At 40.0% G+C, this 18661-nt stretch overlaps 1 protein-coding gene across 1 annotated transcript in view; it reads left to right on the top strand.

Annotated features, from left to right (window-relative positions):
* ccdc39 (coiled-coil domain 39 molecular ruler complex subunit) overlaps positions 1–18661 on the top strand; it is a 108476-nt gene that overhangs the window by 77873 nt on the left and 11942 nt on the right. Inside the window, exons 14-16 of the mRNA XM_072254538.1 lie at positions 2411–2534; positions 13033–13192; positions 15138–15244. Coding sequence (XP_072110639.1) covers positions 2411–2534; positions 13033–13192; positions 15138–15244 — 391 coding nt within the window. The remainder of the gene's footprint in view (positions 1–2410; positions 2535–13032; positions 13193–15137; positions 15245–18661) is intronic.

Here is an 18661-nt window from a genome sequence, read left to right as displayed (position 1 = left end):
TTCACTTAGTGATCCTACCTTTTCTCTTTGGAGGAATAAAGGAATTTTTTCCTTTATGGATTTGTTTCAAGAAGGCCGATTGATGTCCTTTGAGAAATTAGTAACTAAATATTCTCTCTCATATTCACATTTTTTGCAATATCTTCAGATCAGACATTTCTTACAGGAATATTTAAGTAATTTTCCATATATACAAGGTTCTGACCTGTAAGATATTATTTTTAAAATGAACCCTTTAGTGAAAGGTTTCATTGGGAAAATTTATAATTTACTATTACAACAGGATAACTATCCTTTACTTAAGATTAAGCAAGATTGGGAAAGAGAGCTTAACATGACCTTGATAACAGAGGATTGGTTGCGAATTTTGAAGTTGGTTAACTCTTCTTTGATTTGTGCCAGTCATTCTCTAATTCAATTTAAAATTGTACATCGTTATTATTTGACAAAGGAGAGATCGTCTAAAATATTTCCTAATGTTAATAGTCAGTGTGATAGATGTAAAACTGAGATAGCTACATTGACACATATGTTTTGGTCGTGTTCTGTATTGAAACAGTTCTGGAAATCTATTTTTTCTACAATTTCTAAAGCTTTAAAAATCAATTTACAACCTAATAAATTGACAGTTTTGTTTGATATAATTCATCAATATATTCATGGTATTTCTATATCGGATCATACATAATTGCATTTTTCACATTATTGGCTAGAAGGGCTACTTTATTAAAATGGAAAGATACTTCTGCTCCCACTTTGATACAATGGTTCTCTCAGGTGATGTTATGTCTTAGTTTGGAAAAAATAAGAAGTCAAACTTTTGATCCTAGATTTGACTTTGAGAAAAGGTGGGGCTCTTTTGCCCATTACTATCATTTGATTTGAGTTAATTAAGATGGTCCTCTTCTGATTCTTGGGTAAATGGATTTGGTTAGCAGATTGATGTCTTTTTTTTTTAATGGAAGCTTGTATGGCATATAGCTCCGGATTTGTGCTCCAAATGGGTTTTATTTCCCGTTTTTGTTTGTTTCAGTAGGGGTTCTTTTTTCCTTCTTTCTTTTTCCAAAAAAAAAATAACTCTAACATTTTGGTTTTTTTCCTATCATTATTGATATACTTTTTAGCTTGGTTGATAGTTTAATTCTTATTATACATATTGATATGATGTCTTGATTATTTTGATGTATTTTTCTTTGTTGTTGATTTTCAATAATAATTAATAAAAAAGATTTTAAAATGGAAAAAAAAGAAGGCGTATGGTGTGTTGGCATTCATCATCCGTGGGATTGAGTTCAAGAGCCGTGAGGTAATGTTATAGCTATATAAGACCTTGTTCAGATCCCACTTGGAGTACTGTGTTCAGTTCTGGTCACCTCACTACAGGAAGGATGTGAATACTATTGAGAGAGTGCAGAGGAGATTTACAAGGATGTTGCCTGGATTGGAGGGCACACCTTAGGAGAATAGGTTAAGTGTACTTGGCCTTTTCTCCTTGGAGCGATGGAGGATGAGAGGTGACCTTATAGAGGTGTATAAGATGATGAGGGGCATTAATCGTGTGGATAGCCAGAGGCTTTTTCCCAAGGCTGTAATGGCTAACACGAGGGGGCGTAGTTTTAAGGTGCTTATAAATAGGTGCTGAGGGGATGTCAGGGGTAAGTTTTTCACCCAGAGAATGGTGGGTGCATGGAATGCACTGCCGGCGGTGGTGATGGAAATGGATACAATAAGGTCTTTTAAGAGCCTCTTAGATAGGTACATGGAACTTAGAAAAATAGAGAGCTATGTGCTAGGGAAATTCTGGGCAGTCTCTGGAGTAGGTTACATGGTTGGCACAACATTGTGGGCCGAAGGGCCTGTAACCTGCTCTAAATTTCTATATACTATGTTCTATGAGTGCATGATGATCAGATGCAAGAGGATCTAGATTTAAGATGAGAGAAAGATGTTTTAAAGGAGACTCCAGGTATCAACTATTCTTTACACAGAATGGTTGATATCTGGATTTCACAGCCAAAGGAGACATTTAAACTAAAAGTACAAGGCTTAGAAGGATATAGACCTAATGTGGACAAATGGGATTAGTGCACTAATGTGCCTTGAAGCTTTCTAATTCTAACTGGGGTTGCAGATCTGAAACAATGACCTTTTCTCTTTCTAGTGGTTATGCCAATTTGTTTTCTTCAAATCAACAACCATTTGTGTAATAATAATAATACATCTGAATGTGAAATATTTTTTTCTTCACATTCTGCTTAATTCATTGTCTACCGGCATAGTAGATAGTTTGCCAGAAAATCCCGGAAAATTCTAAATGGGAAAATTTACTGTAAACGTTGCTTACAGCTTCAAATAACCTTCTTTACCCTGCATTATGCTAAATCATTTTCTATGCTCTCTCTCAAATCAGTGTCGAACTACATGAAAGGTTTTCAAAAATTGACAAAATGAAGAAGAGGTATGAACTTCTGATATTTACAATGGAGCCTCCTGAGGGTGAAGAGGAACGATCTCAGGCTTATTATGTAATTAAGGTAAAAACAAAATTGTTTACAACTATGAAGAGGAAATGGAAGATGCTGATCTCTTTATTTAATGCAATAAAGAAAACATTTTCTTTGACATCTGATTGTCTTATGACAATTTAACTATTCCAGTGGATATTTACAGACATAAAATAAAGTACTTCAAACTTAGTTGATTAATTTTACCTGTCACAACATAACTGCAACAGCATTTTGTTCTCTCTGATAATACAGTTTTTATCTTGTTAATGTATCTTGTCCTTCTGTTCTCTTGTTATGATATTGATTCTTTGCCATGCACTATGATAAAATCCTGAAGGTGCTAAGTCAATTCTCTGCATTAATACCAATTTTACCTTCCCTAGCAAAGAGGTACTAAACCCAACAAGAATATCCTTCTTTTCAGTCCTTGCTGGTGACCTAGCTGCACTGATTGGGCATCAAACTTAATGCAACTTCTAGAAAAATGGATTATGCTATTAGGCATTTGGCCAGTTAAAGAGAACATTGCTATCAAACCAATTACTATGAGATGTATTGAAAAGACCCATCCCATTATTTTCATGTTTACACGTGACTAACAACCTTTATTGAAAGCCAAGCTGTGACTGGAATTACTGTGATCTATTCATTGACACATTTCATGGCATCCATGAAGCTTTAGTATACCTAGCTTCTGAATCATAATGAAGCTAAGGATTTTTGAATGAGTCATATGTGACATAAACTGAAAGGTTGAGCATGGTGGAAGGCTGTCAAAGCTTGCAGCAGGATCTGGTCCCCTGGAAAAATGGACTGAAGATGGCAGGTGGAATTTAATGTGAGGTGTTGGACTTCGGTAGGACAAACCAGTTTAGGATTTAAACAGTGAATGATAGAGCACCGAGGAGTGCTGTGGAACACAGGGATCTGGTATTACAAATCTATAATTCCTTGGAAGTGGCACCACAGGGAGACAGGGTCGCAAAGAGAGTTTTTGGCACATTGGCTTTCATAAATCAAAGTATTGAGTACAGCAGTTGGGATTTGAAGACATGGGTGACGCCAAATTTGGCATATTATGTACAGTTCAAGTGATCTACTTACAGGAAAGGTATTAATAAGCTTGAAAGGGTGTAGAGAAAATTCAAAGGTTCAAAGGTCCAATTTAATGTCAGAGAAATGTATACAATATACATCCTGAAATTCTTTTCCTTCGCAAGCATCCACGAAAACAGAGAAGTGCCCCAAAGAATGAACAACAGATAAACATAAGAATGCCAAAGTACCCCCCCCAGCTCCCCTCCCTCCTGCACATAAGTGGCAGCGGGCAGCAATCCCCCTCCTCCCTCAGGCAAAAAAATGCCAAGCATCAGCACCATCACCAAGCACTCAAGCTTTACAAGAATGTTGCTGGTTCTTGAGGACCTGAATTATAGGAAAAGAGTAAATAGATTAGGAACGCAAACACGAGGAAAATCTGCAGATGCTGGAAATTCAAGCAACACACATCAAAGTTGCTGGTGAACGCAGCAGGCCAGGCAGCATCTCTAGGAAGAGGTGCAGTCGATGTTTCAGGCCAAGACCCTTCGTCAGGACTAACTGAAGGAAGAGTGAGTAAGAGATTTGAAAGTTGGAAGGGGAGGGGGAGATCCAAAATGATAGGAGAAGACAGGAGGGGGAGGGATGGAGCCAAGAGCTGGACAGGTGATTGGCAAAAGGGATACGAGAAGATCATGGGACAGGAGGTCCGGGAAGAAAGACAAGGGGGGGGGGGGAACACAGAAGATGGCCAAGGGGTATATTCAGAGGGACAGAGGGAGAAAAAGGAGAGTGAGAGAAAGAATGTGTGTATAAAAATAAGTAACAGATGGGGTACGAGGGGGAGGTGGCGCATTAGCGGAAGTTAGAGAAGTCGATGTTCATGCCATCAGGTTGGAGGCTACCCAGACGGAATATAAGGTGTTGTTCCTCCAACCTGAGTGTGGCTTCATCTTTACAGTAGAGGAGGCCGTGGATAGACATGTCAGAATGGGAATGGGATGTGGAATTAAAATGTGTGGCCACTGGGAGATCCTGCTTTCTCTGGCGGACAGAGCGTAGATGTTCAGCAAAGCGGTCTCCCAGTCTGCATCGGGTCTCGCCAATATATAAAAGGCCACATCGGGAGCACCGGACGCAGTATATCACCCCAGCCGACTCACAGGTGAAGTGTTGCCTCACCTGGTAGGACTGTTTGGGGCCCTGAATGGTGGTAAGGGAGGAAGTGTAAGGGCATGTGTAGCACTTGTTCCGCTTACATGGATAAGTGCCAGGAGGGAGATCAGTGGGGAGGGATGGGGGGGACGAATGGACAAGGGAGTCGCGTAGGGAGCGATCCCTGCGGAAAGCAGAGAGGCGGGGGGAGGGAAAGATGTGCTTAGTGGTGGGATCCCGTTGGAGGTGGCGGAAGTTACGGAGAATAATATGTTGAACCCGGAGGCTGGTGGGGTGGTAGGTGAGGACCAGGGGAACCCTATTCCTAGTGGGGTGGCGGGAGGATGGAGTGAGAGCAGATGTACGTGAAATGGGGGAGATGCCTTTAAGAGCAGAGTTGATAGTGGAGGAAGGGAAGCCCCTTTCTTTAAAAAAGGAGGACATCTCCCTCGTCCTAGAATGAAAAACCTCATCCTGAGAGCAGATGCGGCGGAGACGGAGGAATTGCAAGAAGGGGATGGCGTTCTTGCAAGAGACAGGGTGAGAAGAGGAATAGTCCAGATAGCTGTGAGAGTTTTATTCTCTTAAACATAGGGAAATGAGGGAAGATCTTGTCAAAGATATTCAAAATTGTGATGTGTGCAATAAGGTGAATGGATGCAGGCTTTTCCCCATTGGTTGTGTGAGTTTAGAACTAAAGGTCAAAGCTTTAGGGTGAAAGGTGAAGTACTTCAGAGGAATCCAAGAGGGAACTTCTTCACTCAGGGTGTGAGTATGGAACAAGCTGCCAGAGGAAGTGGTAGATATGAGTTCTATCATAATATTTAAGAGAAGTTTGAATAGGTACATGGATGAGAGCTATATGGAGGGCAATGGTCTGGGTCCAGGTAGTTGGGACTTGGCAGAAGATCAGACTGGCATGGACTTGATGGAGCCATAGGGCTTGTTTCTATGCTGTAGTGCTGTATGATTCTATGTCACAAGTAACTAAGGAATATTTTGGTTATATTCCATGGTGAGAACACCTTTATCCAGCAGGTTTACAAGTAGATGATGGGTGTAACATGAATGTAAAGAAGGATAAGCCAATGATTGGGTACAAATGCAGACAGACCAAAGAGTTAAATTGTACCACAGTGGGAAAATTCAAAAGGGCGAAGAATGCAGGACTGAAGGTGCTGTATTTAAATGCATGTAGCATTCTGAATAAGGTGGATGAACTCATGGCACAATTTGAGATTGGTTGGTTTGACATTGTGGGCATCACTGAGTCATGGCTGAAAGAAGGCCACAGTTGAGAGCTTAATATCAAATACTTTGTATTGAAAGGACAGGCAGCAAGGCAGAGGCGGTGGTGGTAAGAGATAGAATTACATCTTTAGAAAGAGGTGACATAGGGTCAGAGAATGTTGAATATTTGTGCCACACATGAGGCTGCTTAACAAAATAAAATCCTATGGCATAGACAATGGAATGGCTGAAAGGCAGGAGGCAGCGAGTGGGAATAAAAGGAGTCTTTTCTGGTTGGCTGTCGGTGACCAGTGGTGTTCCTCAGATCAGTATTGGGACTGCTGCTTTTCACATTGTTTGTTAATATTTAGATAATGGAATTGATGGTTTTGTGGCAAAGTTTGCAGATTTTATGAAGACAGGTAGAGAGTTAGGTAGTGCTGAGGAAGCAATGTGAATGCAGCAGAACTTAAACAAATTGGAAGACTGGGCAAAAAAAGTGGCAGATGAAATACAGTGTTGGGAACTATATGATAATGCATTTTGGTAAAAGGAACTGTAGTGCAGATTATTATCTAAATGAGGAGAACGTTCAAACATCAGAGGTGCAGAGGGAATTAGGAGTCCTCGTGCAAGACTCCAGGAAGGTTAATTTACAAGTTGAGTCTGTGGTAAAGAAGGCAAATGCAATGTTGGCATTTATTTCAAGGGGAATAGAATATAAAAGCAAGGAGATAATGCTGAACCTTTATAAGGCACCAGTCTGGCTGCACTTGGAGTCTTATCAACAGTTTTGGGCCCCGTATCTGAGAAAGGATGTGTTGTCATTGGGATGAGTCCAGAGGAGGTTCACGAGGATGATTCCGGGAACAGAGGAGTATTTGCCAGCTTTGAACCTGTACTCATAAGAGTACATATTAGATTAGAAGAATGTGGGGGGGGGGGGGGGAGATCTCATTGAAACCTACTGAATGTTGAAGGGACCAGATAGGGTTGATGTGGAGAGGGTGTTTCCTATGGTGGGGGTATCCAGAACTAGAGGGCACAGCCTCAAAACTGAGGGGCGACCTTTTAGAACGGAGGTAAGGAGGAATTTTGTTAGCCAGAGAGTAGTAAATCTGTGGAAAGCTCTGCCACAGACTGAGGTGGAGTCTATTTAAGGCAGAAGTTGATTGTTTCCTCATCGGTCGGGGCATCAAAGTGTAACGGTCTTTGCCCCACTGACCCCCATTGCCTGGGGTGAATAGCTGTCTACCCCACCAAACAGTGCAATTGCTTTGGTGCGGATAAGGTGTGAGTCGCTCAATGATCAGCCATGACACAAATATGAAACAATATACGAAGTGCGAGTAAAGAATTATACTTTATAGCAAATTTTTTTGGTGGTGGGTTAGTAGAAACAACTACGAGAAAAGGCGCCACATAAGTAACTTAACAGTCTGGTGCACATAATATTTTAATACGTTGGAGATTACGCCTCCGATTCCATTCACAACATCCTTCCAAGACTCCAGCCACCCTCTGATCCCCTGAGGTCTGGTGTCCGCCGCCCTGGAACCGCTGTCCGTTCCTCACACGTCCGTCCTCTCTGTTCGCCTCCCGAAAAAGCCCGCGTTCCTCAACTCAGCACATAACAGAACATGACTTCCAGTGGCTAACAAATGAATACAATTTCCATTATCACACTGTATAACCCAAACATTGCAGTTACAGAGAACCCCTTGCTCATTACGAGAAGCCATTTTGGTAATAAGCGATCAACAGTTAACAGTCCATCTAGTATACTGAGAGCCCTACAAAAGGATATGGAGAGAAGGCAGGTATATGGGGTTGAGTGAGATCCAGGATCAGCCATAATTTAATGGTGAAGCAGACTCGATAGACTGAATGGCCGAATTCTGCTCCGATGTCTTATGGTCTTATGAGAGAGGGAAAAGTGAATGGGGAATATGCAAGAGGAGGGGGGGCATTACCAGAAGTTCGAGAAATCAATGTTCATTCCATCGGGTTGGAGGCAGCCCAGTTGGAATACAAGGTGTTGCTCCTCCAACTTGAGGGTGGCCTCATCACAACAGTAGAGGAGGCCATGGATTGATATACTTGAAATGCGAAGTGGAATTAAAATGGGTGGCCACTGGGAGATCCTGCTTTTATCCCCGTCCTTCTCTATTCCCCATCCCTTTTTCCCTTTCTCACCTTGCCTGCCAATCGCCTCCCTCTGGTGCTCCTCCCCCTTTTTCTTTCTTTCATGGCGGCCTGTCCTCTCCTATTAGATTTCTCCTTCTCCAGCCCTGTATCTCTTTCACCAATCAACTTCCCAGCTCTTTACTTCACCCCCCCTCCCCAACTTCTAGCTCTGACTCCTCATCTGTTTTCTTCAGTCCTGCTGAAGGTTTTTGGCCCAAAATGTCAACTGTACTCTATTTCATAGATGCTGCCTGACCTGCTGAGTTCCTCCAGCATTTTCAGTCTGTTCCTCAGATTTCCAGCATCTGCAGATTTTCTCTTGTTTATATTGTACTTCCACTTTTCTTTCAGAATATCTCAAAGTGCTTTATGGCTAACAAAGTATTTTTGAAATATAAACACTAAAATAAAATGGAAGTAGCAGTCACTGAAAGTGCAAGAGATTAATTACTCTCAAATTTACTGCACTTATCAAAAACACTTCCTAATGATTTCACTAAATTTCTCAGATTCAAATTATTAATCTTTCAGGTCAATGGTAAACATTGATTGAATTACTTCTAATATTTTTATTCCCCAAATTTAGAGAAGTGTCAGAAATATTTAAGCACAAGTTTACTTCTCAAATTCAACAATGAGTTTATTCAGAAGAGTAATATACAGTATCAAAAGGCTGAAGAAACTCAACTTGTCAGGCAGAATCTATGGAGGTAGAAATGTATGCCAAAAAGGTAATTGGGGATTTCAATATGCAGGTAGATGGGGAAAATAAGGTTGGTCCTAGATCCCAAGATAAAGAATTTCTAGAACACCTACAAGATAGTTTTTAAGAGCAGCTTGTGGTTGAGTCTACTAAGGGATCAGCTATTCTGGATTGGGTGTTGTGCAATGAACTGGAATTGATTAGAGAGTTTAAGGTAAAAGAACCAACAGGGGTAAGTGAACATAATATGATTGAATTCACGCAGTAATTTGAGGAGGAGAAGCTAAAGTCAGATGTATCAGTATTACCGTGGATTAAAGGGAATTATGGAAGCATGAAAGAGGAGTTGGCCAGAATTGATTGGAAAAGAATACTGACAGAGATGACAGCAGAGCGGCAATGGCTGGAATTTCTGGACACAATTTGGAAGGCACAGGATATATACATCCCAAAGAGGAAGAAGTATTCTGAAGGCAAGATGACACAATTGTGGCTAACAAGAGAAATCAAAGCCACAATAAAAGCCAAAGAGAGGGCATATGATAGAGCAAAAATTACTGGAAAGCTAAAGGATTGGGGACCTTTTAAAAACAAACAGAAAGCTACTAAAAAGTCATTAAGAAAGAAAAGATGGACTATGAAATTAAGCTAGCCAATAATATTAAGGAGGATACCAGAAGTTTCTTCGGATACATGAAGTGTAAAAGAGAGGTGGGAGTGGATATTAGACTGCTGGGAAATGATGCTGGAGAGGTAGTTATGGAGGACATGGAAATAGTGAACGAACTGACCAAGTATTTTGAATCAGTCTTCACTGTGGAAGACACTAGCAGTGTGATGGAAGTTCCAGAGTATCGAGGTGAGAAGCGTGTGAAGTTGCCATTACTAGGGAGAAGATTTTTGGGAAATTGAAAGGTCTGAAGGTAGATAGCTCACCTGAACCAGATGGTGTACACTCCAGTGTTCTGAAGGAAATGGCTGAAGAGATTTTGGAGGTATTAGTAATGATCTTTCAAGAATCACTAGATTGGGGAATAGTCCCAGAAGACTGTTAAATTGGAATTGTCACACCACTCTTCAAGAGGGGAGAAGAAGAAGATAGGAAATTGTAGGTCAGTTAGTCTGACCTCAGTGGTTGGGAAAATGTGAAGTCGATTGCTAAGGATGTAGATTTGGGGTACTTGGAGGCACATGATAAAATAGGCCATATTCAGCATGATTTCCTTAAGGGAAAATCTTCCCTGACAAATCTATTGGAATTCTTTGAAGAAAATACAAGCAGGATAGGCAAGGTGGAATCGGTTGATGTGTACTTGTTTTCAGAAAGCCTTTGACAAGCTTCCACCCATGAGGTTGCTTAAGAGCCCATGGTATTACAGTAAAGATACCAGCATGGATAAAGCAGTGGCTATTTGGCAGGAGGCACTGGGAATAAAGGGAGCTTTTACTGGTTGGCTGCCAGTGACTAGTGGTATTCTGTGTTGGGACCACTTCTTTTTACATGATATGTCAGTGGGGTGTATGGGGTGTCAGGGAGGGGTAGCACCTCTGGTGGGGGAACATGTCACATCCTTTTCAAGGTGGTTAGTCCACCTTTGGTCCCCACCTGGAACTCAGCTCTCACCTGTGGCTCCCTGTAGCTGTTTGCATGCAACAGCAGCCACACCCCGGGCAATAGCTTTAACAAGCCGGCTAAACCAGGTGAGGGTAGTCGATGGATTTCAAACCCTCGGTGAGATAGGGAGTTGTCTATCCCAGGATGTGAAGACAGACTCCGGCGGATTGAGAGGACAAGACCAATGGAAGGTCCAATGGTCAAGAAGGCGGTCTCTGCAAGCGTCGTGGAACGTGTAGAGCAGGACAAGACACAGAAGATGTCCTGGTCATCCACTGCACCTAGTCCCATCTCCAGCCACCTCGACTCTGTCTTGCCTCTGGATCCAGATGGGAATTGGGAAGAGAGAGTGATGCTGACGCTATGCAACCCTCCCTCACTTAAATCCAAATCACGTGCTAGTCTCAACACCATCATGATGGTGTCGATGTCCTCATCAATGTCGACAATGGACGAACAGTCCATGTCAGTGACTGGATGACTGAATTGATGGCTTTGTTGCAAAGTTTGTAGTTGACACAAAAATACGTGGAGGAGTGGGTAGTTTGAGGAAGTAGAGAGGCTGCAGAAGGACTTCGACAGATTAGGAGAATGGGCAAAGAGGTGACATGGTATACAGTGTCAGGTAGCGTATAGTCATGCACTTTGTTAGAAGAAATAAAAGGGTAGACTATTAAAAGGGTAGAAAATTCAAAACTCTGAGGTGCAAAGGCACTGGGAATCCTTGTGCAGGATTCCCTAATGGTTAATTTGCGGGTTGAGTCTGTGGTAAGGAAAACAAATGTGATGTTAATATTCATTTCAAGAGGACTAGAATATAAAAGCAAGAATGCAATGACTTTATTAAGCATTGGTGAGGCCTTACTTGAAGTATTGTGAGCAGTTCTGAACCCCTTATCTTAGAAAGGATGTGCTGACACTGGAGAGGGTTCAAAGGAGGTTCACGAAAACGATTCCAGGATTGAACGGCTTGTCATATGAAGAGTATTTAATGGCTCTGGGTCTTTATTCGCTAGAAATCAGAAGACTGAGGGGTGACATAGTTGAAACATATTGATTGGTGAGAGGCTTTGATAAAGTGTATGTAGAGAGGATGTTTCCTATGGTGGGAGAGTCTAGGACCCTATTCCTACTATCCAGGTACCTATCCAAACTTCTGTTAAATGTTGAAATTGAGCTTGTGTGGCAGCTCAATCTACACTCTCATAGCCCTCTGAGTGAAGAAGTTTCCCCCTCATATTCCCCTTAAACTTCTCACTTTTCCCCCCAACCCATGACCTTTGGTTGTAGTCCCACCCAACCTCAGTGGAAAAAGCCTGCTGGCATTTACTCAATCTATATCCCTCATAATTTTGTATATCTATATGAAATCTCCTCTCAATCTTATACATTGTAAAGAATACAGTCCTAACCTATTCAATCTTTCCTTATAACTCCCATGAGGGTCTTTTCACTCTTAGTTTCATAACTCTATCCACAAGGATTTTACATCTTCCCATTCTATGTCACCTCTTTCTAAGGATTTGATTTTATTTTTTACCAACAGACCAACCCCATCCTCTCTGTTTACCTGCTTGTTCTTTCGATTTAAGATGTATCCTTAGATGTTAAGCTCCCAACTATGAACTTCTTTCAGCTATGACTCAGTGATGCCCACAAGGTTATACCTGCCAATCTCTAACTGTGCTACAAGATCATCTAATTTATTTTGTATACTGCATGCATTCAAATATAACACCTGTAGTCCTATATTTATCACCTTTTTCAATTTTGCCCCTATGTTACACTTCAACTCCAAACTTCTAATGCTGGCCAACTCACTTTTTTCTCTCTCATCCTGAAGAAAGGTCTTGACCCAAAACATTGAACATCAATTGCTGCCTGGCCTGTTGAGTACCTCCAGTGTTTTGTTTCTTGCTCCAATATCTCCAGATGCTCCAAATTTTGAAAATCTGCAGTATGTTGCATCATCAAATAATGTTTACTTGTTTTGGTACTGAATGAGGGCTGCGTTAAATGAGAGATGTCAGAATTGGTGTGTGGTTAATTAATTGACTGTTTGGTCTCCTCTGCTAAATGCCTCTCTTGGCTGCCAAGCTGCCATTACTAATTAGCTCTAACCTACATTTAAAAGTCCAAACCGGCAGATTCTAGAAGCAGAACATGCATTGGCTATCCTGCAAATGAGAAAATTAATTTTTGATTTTTTACAATAGATACTTGTGGCTGTTCAGAGAACATTTTGCAATTTCTAATTCTTAAAGACAAGCATGTTAACTAATTTGATGTTTGAATGCAGTTCTGAGAGTTTTTCTGTACCACACATTTCATCCTTTCAATGAAACGATAAACCTAAGAAGGAATAGCTTCTAATTTTAAAACAAACATTTTTCTAATGTTCTCACCAATGTAACTTCTGACATAGTTTCCACAATAAATAAGAAAATAAATGGTTATACTAAGTTGCTGTGTGGGAATTTTTCTTTCTGCAAATTGGCTTCTTCCTGCACACATGGTAACATAAAGATGATTTCTAAAACATTATATAACAATCTAAAAACAATTGTTCTCTTTTTTTAAAAACTCTTTGTATTTAGGCAGCCCAAGAGAAAGAGGAGCTTCAGAGACAGGGAGATGAGCTTGATGCTAAAATTTCCAAAGGTGAAAAAGAATTAAGAGCCCTCGAGAATACACTGCAGCTCCTCCACAATCAAAACACATCATACCGAAAATCTTTCAGCAAGGTTACAGAAACAAGTATGTCTTTTCCCACTGTTACCAATAAGATATTTGTAATTGCTACTTTTGTTATAACAAAAAATGTTCAAATTGTTGAAGGTGGGATTAATACAAATTTTGCAGTTCATTTTTAAATACTGAGTTTTATTTTTAAAAGACCTCCTAAGTTTCATTGGAACAGCACGTGTACCATGTTATTGTGAATCTGTCCTTTCAGATGGTGACTTTCAGTGCAAAAATAAAACCCTCTTTTATCCAATTAATGACCCTGAAAATAAATAAAAGTTAAATGTGCAGTGCTGCCTTGTATTCCAAAGACCTAATACAGTTCTGAACCTATTTTAGGCCAGATTATTTTTTAGTTAACTGTGACAGCTACAACACTAAAAAGTCTTATGCATATTGTTTCTTTTATTTTTGACACCACTCCTGTGGATTGCTGCCAGCCTACATTCACCTTCTTGCACCTTTGCATAAAGTCATTGATACAAAATGGGATATTGACAATGCATAAATTGTCATTAGAATCCACTTGAGAGACAGTGGATGTTGATAGCTTATTCAATTAAGCCAAATCTACTGTTAGAAGAAATTTCTGGGAAATTTTATATTTCCTCTATGGGACTTTTGAAAGATGAGACTAATTCATAACCAATTTGTTCTCAATCTACAATAATTTCTGCTTTATAATTATCATCTGTTTGTTTAGTTCTTCGGTAATCCAAGTTCAAGTTTGTATATTCTATTATTCCAAATAAACTAAGAATATTTTGTTTATTCCTCATGATGCATTTTTGCCTAGAGTGCAAATCAGAATATCTGTTTCTCATCTTGTTGAAAATAATGTGCTTTTTGACTGCAAATCCCAGTGGCCTGGATCTAGGTGCTGATTCTTGTGCACGTTTGGGCCCTGCTTCCCACTGTGCTCCCTGTCAAGTACTTGCACCCTGACTCCTGCTCTCTCCTTGCAGTTCACTGACACCCCAGTTTTGCACTGTCTTTTGCCTTTCTTTTCACACTTGCCACAGATTCCCAACTCTATCTCCACCCCACTTATCCTCCCCTACCTGTCACTACCTGTTTGTCAATCTTACACACTCCTTAGTCCACTGATAAGCTCAGAATCCTTTCTTTCCTCTCCCCTTCTTCTCTCCACTCTGCACTCATCCAGGGTTTTGACCTGAAACATCGAACATGTCTTTCTCCCACCAACGTTGCTGAAACCTGAGTTCTTTCAGCAAGTTGTGTGTTGCTCCAGATTTCAGCACTTGCACTATGTTTTATTTCCAGAAAATCCCGAGCCACTTCTGTTAATATAGCCTTGCTGTATATGCTACTAAAATATTTATGCTATTAATGATAGATGACAAAATTAATGGTATGTCTTTGATTTAATTCTCAATCCTTAAATCACACAGGATTAGAAGATACACATACTTCAGAATCAGAATCTGGTTTATTATCACCGGCATGTGACGTAAAATTTGTTAACTTAGCAGTAGCAGTTCAATGGAATACATACGAAAGAAGGAAAAAAGTAAAAATAAACAAGTAAATCAATTACAGTATACGTATATTGGATAGATTAAAAATCATGCAAAAACAGAAATAGTATGTGTTTAAAAAGTGAGGCAGTGTTCAATGTCCATTTAGGAATTGATGGCAGAGGGGAAGAAGCTGTTCCTGAATCGCTGAGTGTGTGCCTTCAGGCTTCTGTACCTCCTACCTGATGGTAACATCAATTTTCAATTAGGACATAAAAATGGAATTAAAAGACAATACCTGAACTGATAGCTAATATCAGGAAGTTCCTTTATCCAGAAAGTTGTCTGCTTTCGATCAATTAGGTTATTTTTTATGTGCTTGTTTAGTTGTGGTCTACGGTCATATTAAACTGGATATAAAAGATTAGTTCAATGCTTTCAAAACTTAAATATTTAAATGTAATTGATAACATCAACAGGTGAAGAGTACGAGGATAAATTAAAGTTAGAAGAACAGAAACGGGCCATTGATGAAAAATATAGATACAAACGCAGGCAGATTCGAGAACTCCAGGAAGACATTCAGGTAATCATTTAAAACAGTCATGATCCCAACAATATTGCTGAAATATTGGAAAATTGATTAAAATCAGTTTTTTCGGTTTTTTTCATAACCCCAAATTTCCTTGCTGATTCACCTACTCATGAATTTGGTGTTGAGGCAGGTCTTAAATGACAGTGATGGAAAACAGCTCCTAATCTATCACATTTTGGAAATAGCAGCTAATTATCTTTTGTATTGTTAACTATGTCTATCTGATCAACTGATTCATCTGAAAGTATTTTAATAAGTTTATGGAAGTCTCTCAGTCATCATAAATATGAGATTCTGCAAATGCTGGAAATGTTGAGCAACAAGCACAAGATGCTGAAGGAACAGCAAGTCAGGCAGCATTTATGGAGGCCAATAAATAGTCATTTTTCTTAGTCATCAGCCATTTTTGCTACAGATAGGTACAATTACTGTTGTGCTTAGGCTAGGTTAGAATCCATGATTTAGGCAGGTCTTTGAATTTGAATTTGGTAAATTAGTCATCCACTGCTGTATCATAGAGACTTAGAGTATTAGTGCATGGATATGGGCCCTTTGGTGCAACATGTACACATCAATCATTTTCCTCTATTTAGTCTGTATCCCTCTAATCCATACCTTTCCATGCACTTATCCAAATGCCTTTTAAACATTGTTATTGCAGGCATAACTTTAAGTTGTTTAGAAGAAAGTGTAGAAGAAATGTCACAAGTAGGATGTCAGAGGTAGGTTTTTTACAGAGTGAGTAGTAGGTGCATGAAACGTGATACCAGGGTTGGTGGTAGACACAAATACTTCAGAGACATTTAAGATTCTCTTAGATAGTAGGCACATGGATGGAATGAAAATAGAAAGCTATATGGGAGGGAAGGGTGAGATTGATCTTGGAGTAGGTTATAGGGTTGGCACAACATCATGGACTGAAAGGCTGTACTGTGCTGTACTGTTCTATGTTCTATTGTACTTGTCCTAACTGTTTTCTTTGGCAGCTCATTCTATATGCACCACCCTGTTGTTGTGAACTAGATTGCCAAGCTGGCTTGCAGACGTTTTGTTACCCAGCTAGGCAACACCATTATTGCAACTTTGAATGAAATTTTGGTCATCTACATTGTTCATCTTTTATGTGTCGTGTGATTGGTCTGTGTGTGTGTGGGGGGGGGGGGAGGTATATGTGCCATTTCTATTGGTTACCGATTATGCAATCCGCAATTGATTCGTTAAAGTCTGATTAGGTGATAATTGTTGTCCGGGCTTTGTTAGTCGACCATTATGTAGGGTTAACGTCGTCCTCATTGATTGATGTGTGTAATCAGGTGTGAACTGGCCCCTGGATCTGGATCGACGACTTGACATGACAAGCATTATATTGGACAGACTGGTAGGAAGCTATCAACATGGGTACATGAACATCAACTGGCTATAAACTGCCATGATTAACTTTCCCTTATATCTATACATTGTGACAGTGAAGCACATCAATTCAACTGAACCAGTGTCACTAACCTAGGCCAAGCCTGTCAACAAGCAGCCCAATAATTCTTAGAGGCTTTGTTCTCCACACAGAATTCTATCAACAAGCATGTCGAAATGAACTCAGTTTACATCTCACTTCAGCATCCAGTCGTTGTACACAATCACATTTTCATTTCCGGTTTGTTATGTGAATGGTGTCTGCAATTTTAGAACTGGCTTATACTGATTTTATTGAAGAAGTTATTGATTCACTATATCGAATTCCAAAGAAGCAAAGGGGGTGAAGCACAAAAGAACTGCTAGTTCATTTAAAGCAGAATTGCTTAATGAAACAGTAGAAACTGCTACACTGAAAGCTCAGGAACGTGACCAGGAACATGCAGCTACAAGAAATATTTATGTACACTACAGAAACTGGTGTTACCAGCATATATTGTTGAGATGCAACAGTTGCTGCAGAATTTGCAAGTGGGAAGAGTGGAGTGATATTTGGAAACTAGATTTTTTAAAGTGTCATTAAGCAAGCAAGTCACATATGGATGGTGTGCAAAAGTTCCGGCAAGAAAATCCTACATTATCCACTACAGGTCTGCTAAGTATGTTTTGTGAAAGTGCAGATGAATGAAAGCGAGAACTATCAAACCCAGAGGAGATCAAAGTTCTTATTAGCAGTGTTTTGCTAGCTGTTAAAATGAATTCCTTAATATATAAAATTCAGTGCATACATGTTGTCACTGGGCAAAATATTGCAAAGCTCAAGACCTTTGGCGCACACTGATCTTTACAAATTAGAGGGAATGTTGCTCACCACATAAGACTCACTATAAGGCTCTCTCTGTCCTTGACCTGAAATCTGTTTTTTTTTTTTAGCTTTTCTGCCATCTTTTTAATTTGCTATCCCAAACCTGTGCTTAATTTGCAGAATCTCATTTTTGACAATGTCCAGTTAGGTATCCAATCTTGCCGCAACACTGAAATGGCTTTTATCAACATGACAAATTATATCATAGGTTACTACCAAAAAGTTTTTGATGCATTTGACCAAAATGTATTTCTTCATTGTTTCATTACTACTGTATTGCCAAATAGTATGAGATTACATTCACCTAGTTTCTTTATTGCCTTCTAATCTGGCCTGTTCTCATTTTCTCCAAACAGGTTGTTTCATGCTGCCCCATTTGCTTCTGCTCATCAAAACCCCTTCTGATTTCTGTAATTGATCAAACGGCCCATATGACATCCAGTACTAAATGATTAGAAATTTCTCCAGATAGTGATTCAAAATATCAAAATCAACTCTAGTCTTCATTACAATCTTATTAACCAATCCATCAACTGCAGATATGCTGTTCTAAACTTTTCAGCAAAAATTGAGAAGGATAGAAGAGCTTACAAAAGGTTCAAAAAAGAAGAGCTTATGAAAGGTTCAAGAAACTAGGTAATGATAGAGATCTAGAAGATGATAAGGCTAGCAGGAAGGAGTTTAAGAATGAAATTAGGATAGCCAGAATGGGCCATGAGAAGGCCTTGGCAGACAGGATTAAGGAAAGCCTCAAGGCATTCTACAAGTATGTGAAGAGCAAGAGCATAAGACATGAGAGAATAGGACCAATTAAGTGTGACAGTGGAAAAGTGTGTATGGAACTGGAGGAGATGGCAGAGGTACTTAATGAATATTTTGCTTCAGTATTAACTACGGAAAAGGATCTTGGTGATTGTAGGGATGACTTGCAGTGGACTGAAAAGCTTGAGCATGAAGGTATGAAGGAAGAGGATGTGCTGGAGCTTTTGGAAAGTATCAAGTTGGATAAGTCACCGGGACTGGATGGGATGTACCCCAGGCTACTGTGGGAAGCGAGGGAGGAGATTGCTGAGCCTTTGGCGATAATCTTTGCATCATCAATGAGGAAGAGGGAGGTTCCAGAGGATTGGAGG

The sequence above is a fragment of the Mobula birostris genome, chromosome 4 (genome assembly GCF_030028105.1).
Source record: "Mobula birostris isolate sMobBir1 chromosome 4, sMobBir1.hap1, whole genome shotgun sequence".
In the NCBI taxonomy this organism is placed as follows: Eukaryota; Metazoa; Chordata; class Chondrichthyes; order Myliobatiformes; family Myliobatidae; genus Mobula; species Mobula birostris.
This window is presented reverse-complemented; position numbering and strand designations above follow the sequence as displayed.